Below are 6455 nucleotides of genomic sequence, written 5' to 3'. Positions count from 1 at the left end.
TTACTCGCATCCCAGAGACACACACATGCATACACACCACATACTCGTTTGTCATGTGGATGGTGACAGAATTGGTCTCTTTGAGAGAGACTGTGAAATCAAGACAGTTTCTAAAACAAATAGCATTCAAGTTTTAATGACCTTTCGTAAGGGAAAACAAGAGTACGTGCCACAGTCAACTCCTTTGATTAAAAATAGATAGATAGATCGAATAGAAAAGCTGTGTCCAAATTCATAGGTTGCATTCTTTTGTAGGATGGGCTCTTCGAAGGTTCCTCATCCAGCCTCCGTGGACTGCATAAACCGTGACGAATTTGGACGGCCTAGCGTTGAAGAAGAGCAGCTTAGAAGAAGAGTGGAACAATGTAGGTACAGAAGTGTGCTCTGAAGCAGCCTTCGCTCAGGGCTACATGAAACGCAAGCCAGATTTGAAGGCAAGATTCGAAGTCTGCATGAATTTGGTGTATGGTCGAGGCACGCTCGAAATTACATCACATGGCCATCAAATTCGACCAGCAGCTTAGAGATAGCAATAGCTACCTAGCAAGTGATGGATACAGTAAATAGCAATGGATAGAGAGATATATACATGGAGATAGCGTTAGCTAGCGATAGTTACTCATAGCTAGTGATAGCTAGCTAGTGATAGATTGAAAGAAAATTTTCTCACAAATAAAATGGAAAATATGTTATATCTATTCAAGGTTGAACTTTTTGGCCATGATTTGAAAAGTTTGGAGCAAACAAAGCACTGCTCATCACCAAACGAACAGCGTACATGCCTGTTTTTCTTCAGCTGGAATTGGGGCCGTGAACAACGTGGAGGCAATTAGAAAGTTTACAATAGCAGTCAGTTTTAGCGCAGCGAAAAAGCAAAATAAATGAACAAAAAGTCAGCAAAAGCCTACAAGAACATCTGAAATTTATTTGAGGTTAATCAGAAGCACTTTACACGGTGGCACTTGTGTGCTGATTCATTTAACTCATACTCATTCATGAGTTTGAATGTGAGCTGGACACATCCCAGTTATGAGTGTGTGCGTCATCTCATTTTTTTTTAACTTACAGACTTGTTTTTAAATTTAGTTGAGTTGAAAAGGTTAGAAGTCACAGTGGCCCAAAGTTTTTAAATGATTGATCATTGACTCACTTTTGGTTAGGGTGTTTAAACTGCCGTGTGAAGACTTTTTTTTATATCAACTGTAGACTTAAACCCATTGGGATGTTGAATATAACTAACTACTTTGCAATACCAAACAGCTTATTATGGGTTGTACAACTGATGTGTCCTCATGTGATGTAACGATGACAATAAACCATAATGAGTAATTAAGGGAAGGATATGCTCCACCACAATTAATTTGCACTGTGGATTGAGCTAATAGGATGTGGATGATCCAATCATAATGGCATGATGCAGCTGCAGAGCTCATGGACAGCGGCGCATTTGCTGTGTCGTTGTCAATTATCCATTGGGGTCCACTGAGGACAAAGTTCTGTTGATCGGAACGTCTTGTCAGCTTGAGGTTGGATGTGCATTTCAAATTTTGCTTTTCAAATGTCAGCTCATGTCTCCCTCCACCTTAGTGGAGGAGCACTTCTGCAATTTGGCCAAAATCACATCCAATGACAGCAATACGTGGTACATATTGTGATTTTTATAGAATGAACTTTTAATTTGAAATAATAAATTGAATAACATATTGCACAATTTATTTTGGGGATCCCGAAGCTAGGAAACACTGGTCCGGACAATCAATTTAAAGAGTAGTAACCTCAAGCTTTAAGTTTTGTTGTTCTTCACCCTTCCTCCTCCTCCTCCTCCTCCTTCTCCCTCTTGGGCCGAACTCCCGCCCTCCACACGTCAAAGCCACAACAAGGGGGGGGGCAACCAATGAGCTGCTGCGGGCTCCCGAGTGGAGAGGGGCCGGGGAACTCTCACACAAATGCCGAAAGGCGAGAGAGCGCTGGACCACTTTGCGACCTATAAGTCTTGTTTTCTCCTCCTCCTTTGCACAAGTTTGTTTGCACTCCAGTGCGCACACGGACTCTCTAAAGATCGGAGGCGATCCACTTGGAGGACTTTTTTGGGGACTTGAGACGTTCTTTTTTTGTTGTTCGCCGTGATCCGGGCGGAGGTGGTGGAGAGGAAGGAGGGGTGCAATGGAGCGCTGAGATGGAATGATTTGTCCATTAAAAAGCCCCCCAAACATCTTTGGGCGTCTCGTGTTTTGGATAAATGGGCACGCGGAGTGTTGACGGTGCCGGGATTCCACGGCAGCCTGTTGAACGGGCTCAGATTTTCGGATTATCGTTCTTAGAAGTGGCGTTCAAGTTTGCCTTATGACTCTGCTGTGAGTTTTACCGTCCACCACCATGGCAACCTTCGGCGCGCTGGCACGGACCCTCTGCGGCTCACTCGGCCCACTAACGTGCGTGCTTTTGCTTGCGGCGTTGTCCGCCGCCTCACCGCCCCACGGCCGGAGACTTATATGTTGGCAGGCCATCCTCAACTGCCAAACGGAGCCCGAGTGCAATTATGCTTACGAGCACTACCTGCGCGCCTGCGCACCGGTGCTGAACGGGAACAGGAAGAAGTGTCCCAGCCATTGCATCTCGTCCCTGGTGCAGCTCAACTTAACCCGCAACGGACCCGCGCTGGAGGACTGCAGCTGCGGCCACGACACGTTGTGCACGCTCACCAAACGGGCCATCGAGCCCTGCTTGCCCCGGACTACCAGCTCGGGCTGCACGGATGCCCGGGTGCAGTGCCTGGGTGACCAGCAGTGCAGCTCCACCATGAGCGACTATATGAAACACTGCGGTAAACTTTTCAGCAGCAGCACCGTGTGCACCGACGCGTGCCGCAACGTGATCGCCAACATGCGCAAAATCCCCAAGGGCCAGCAGCTGGACACTTGCATGTGCGACGGCGACGAAAGGCCCATCTGCGAGTTTGTCAAGAGCAACATGAAGCTGCGGTGCTTCGACGCACCGGAGACGGAGAGCAGCGGCTTCCACGACGACTATGACGCGGAGGACGTCGAGGATTACGAGGACCCGGACTACAGGGAAGAGCCGGAGAACGGAGCTTTTCAACCGGAGGTCCACTGGGTTTTGACCCTGATGGCATCCATTTTGGCTCTAACGCCCTTCTTTTGACCATCAGCCGGGGGACTGCATGGACCTTTGAATAAAGACTTTAGTGGAAACTATTTTCTATGCAAATGGCACCAGAGGGATACTTTTGTACCTCACACTCACCAGATGCTCGGCTCATCCGTGTGATAAACTTGATGAGTTTGTTCTACTTGTCAAGCAGAGCCTGATAGAGTCCAGCAGCAGTGTTTCATTCCACGTAATGCTGTGCACTGCCAATCTTTTTTCGATGGGTTTTTTTTTTTCTTCCAAAAAAAAAAAAATAGATATGAGCTATTTTTATATGACTGACTGTTGTCTTTTTGGGCATCTGATTTACAAGTATTTAATGCTGGAATCTAAAAAAAATGTACATAGCAGATGGGTTAAAGAGAAAATAATTTATTACATGCCAACTAGTCACATCCAAATGTTTGTTGTGTGAATAAAAGACTGAGAATTCCAGCGTTAAAGGGAAGTTATTATCGTCTGCATTCTCTTATACATTGTATATATGTGTATAGCCGATATGGATTTGTTTCCCCCTCCAGAGAATCCTCTATGGTGCAGGCTATGTGATGATTTATTGACTGTGTGTAGCCTATAGAAAGAAATGTCTAAATCCACTGTATGGTTTTGCCTTAATGATATACTTTTATAGAAGGCATAAAGGAGAACTTGAATACATCATCCTTGAGTCTGACTTGTTTTTGTAGAGTGATTTAACACTTGTTGTTGGTTTAATCTAAATGTAGGAGGACTTTTTGGAAGTACGATTGAATCAAATGGCTGGTCTTAATTTCTGGGGGAGGTGACAGAAAGTCAAACTTTTTTGGACATTTGCTTGATGTAATCAATGGTCGTGACCATGGTGTCTTATGGACCCTCCCTTTTTGTTGAGGCTTAGCCTAATGATCCACGATGTCTTGATTTAGCTGGCTGTTGTAAAACACAACCGCCACCATAAATCAATGGTGAAAACGCCCCCTTGCCCCTCGACTGCACTCTGGTATCAGCCTTGGTAAAACTTACAGTATGTGTTCTACTTCAAAAGGAAAGTCAGGATTTGAGCAATTTACTGAGGGTATATTTTAATCCTTGTGGGACATGGAATGCAATTGCCTCCATCCATTTTTCTACTGCGCTTGTCCTCACTACTAGGGTCATGGCTAAGCTTGATCCTAACCCAGCTGATTTTGGCAGAGGGGCGGGGGACACCCTGGTTGACAGCCAATCACAGGGCACATCTAGTCAGGCAAGCAGTTCTTACCATCACTGAGTGTAAACTGAACTCATGCTGCCAGCACAGTGAAACACAACATTATCAGTGTCGAATGAACCACTACAGCATCAGTGACCCAATGTTGATCTAATAATTGGAAAAGTAAATATAGAGTGAAAACCATTCACATTCACACCTGTAGATAACGTAAACTCACAGGGAGAACATAAACAATGAAAACACGAAGGATGAGATCAAAACCTCTATCCTTTCGATTGTGAGGAATACATGACAACCACTAGTTCACCGCGGTGCCTGTCAGGTAAAACTAAAAACTTGCAAAAAGTCTTTTTTTTTTAACATTTTCGGAAAAGAAGTGAAAACACAACAAATATAAGAAACAAGACAAGTCCACTTGCCATGACTAAACCTTTGCTGAATACTATGACCTGGATGACTGAGAATCTACTTACACAAGCACTTTTTAATTATTTTTTTTTAATGATATTGCAACAATATGTTAAAGTCACAGTTTGGACTGCATCCTCATTGGCTGACACTGGCAGCAGTGCTACTGCTATTGGCAAGAGCATCTATTTGGATTTAAAAACAAAACGGTTTGTTCCTCTGGCCTTCTCTGTTCCACTGGGATAACTCGGCTTCCATTTTCTTCACAGGTGTGTACATGGGCAGTAAGAGAATGGAACAGTTCATTGCATGAGAGGAAGGGGGAACAGTTGAAACAATCATGATAGATTAAGCATTTTGATTTGTTTCAAGCGAGTGAATAAAGACTAAAACAAGACCAGTTAAAATTGACTCAGGTAATTATGCAATTAGGCCAATGAAAAGGAACTGTTACAGTAAGTCCAAAATCATTTCACTCAGGAATGTTACGAACATCCAAAAATTAACATTTGTTCAAACCTTGCGTCATAATTGTTGTCTTTTAATGAGTATGGTCTTTGGAAGACTTTCTAAAAACCCAGGCCCCAGGTAGCCCACAGGCACTACATGAGCAGCCTGCTGGACCCAGTGATGGGAAATTGTGATTTCCTAGAAATGTTGCAGAAGTGGTCATTTGAAAATGTAGACACATTTATAGAAAGCGTGTTGTGTATTCATATGTATCTGTTTCCTTCCTTGTTAACTCAGTGATGATCATTTTTGAGAGAAATCATTAACATGATCAGTTTATTCACATCCAAAATAAATGGATGTCATTAAATATTAATACTAGCGTGTGATGTAATGCCTTTTCTGGGGAATATGTTTGTGGATGCTGGAATGCAGAATGAACAAATGTGGAACTATGGAATGGTATTAAATGATATGGAATGATGTTGAATGAAGTGGAATGATATTGTGAATGTGGAATGATAATGAATGATGTGGAATGTTTATAAATTATATGGAATATACTGGTGAAAAATGTACGCTATATTGATGGAACACATGGAATGATATTGAATGATATGGGATGATGTGGACTGATATGGAATGAAAGCGAATGATATAGATTGATGTGGAATTGTTGAAAAATTGAATTTTTGGTATGTGGGAATTGTGGGAACGTTTAACATCATTCCAGATGTGAATTAAATAAGATGAACATTTTTAATTTGGAATGGGAATGATGTTATGATCTGTTATGTTGAATTAGTCACTGGGAATGAATGGGAAATTTTGAGGGGGGGGGGGGGTTGTGATTACGGGCAAACTGGCTTTTTGGAAGAAGAAACATATACGCCCGCATGGCGTGAGTGTTTGGAATATGTTGAAATCGGAATGGTGAGAATCGATCAAGAGATGTGAAAGGAGAAACAGGGATTAGAGTAAAATAGGCTCCTAGCATTCACAAAGTTAATTTGAGCAAATGCATTTTTTCACAAGTGTGTGTTGAAATGTTAGCCTTTTACAATAATCAGTACCTAACAAGTAACTTCCAGTTTCATACAACTTGGTGACCTCTGATCTACAGTATGGAGGTTCATTCTTCCAGTTGAAAATCACTTCTTACTTCACTATTTCTATAAAACATGCATTGGTTGAGTGTTTACTCGCAGCTATAATGCACGTGTACAAGTTTTTGATT

The 6455-nt window shown here is 42.6% G+C and overlaps 1 protein-coding gene across 1 annotated transcript; it reads left to right on the top strand.

The window, feature by feature from the left end:
• Positions 1-1883: 1883 nt before the first annotated feature.
• On the top strand, positions 1884-3828 carry gas1a (growth arrest-specific 1a). The gene has a single exon (XM_086030403.1). It carries the CDS (start codon positions 2377-2379, stop codon positions 3160-3162), a length of 786 nt encoding a protein of 261 aa, XP_085886529.1. The 5' UTR covers positions 1884-2376; the 3' UTR covers positions 3163-3828.
• The last annotated feature ends 2627 nt before the right edge of the window (positions 3829-6455 follow it).

Source organism: Filicampus tigris, chromosome 5, assembly GCF_054856515.1.
Source record: "Filicampus tigris isolate MCC_2025a chromosome 5, RoL_Ftig_1.0, whole genome shotgun sequence".
Classification (NCBI taxonomy): domain Eukaryota; kingdom Metazoa; phylum Chordata; class Actinopteri; order Syngnathiformes; family Syngnathidae; genus Filicampus; species Filicampus tigris.
The sequence above is the reverse complement of the archived record's forward strand: the minus strand, read 5'-3'. Positions and strand labels throughout refer to the sequence as shown.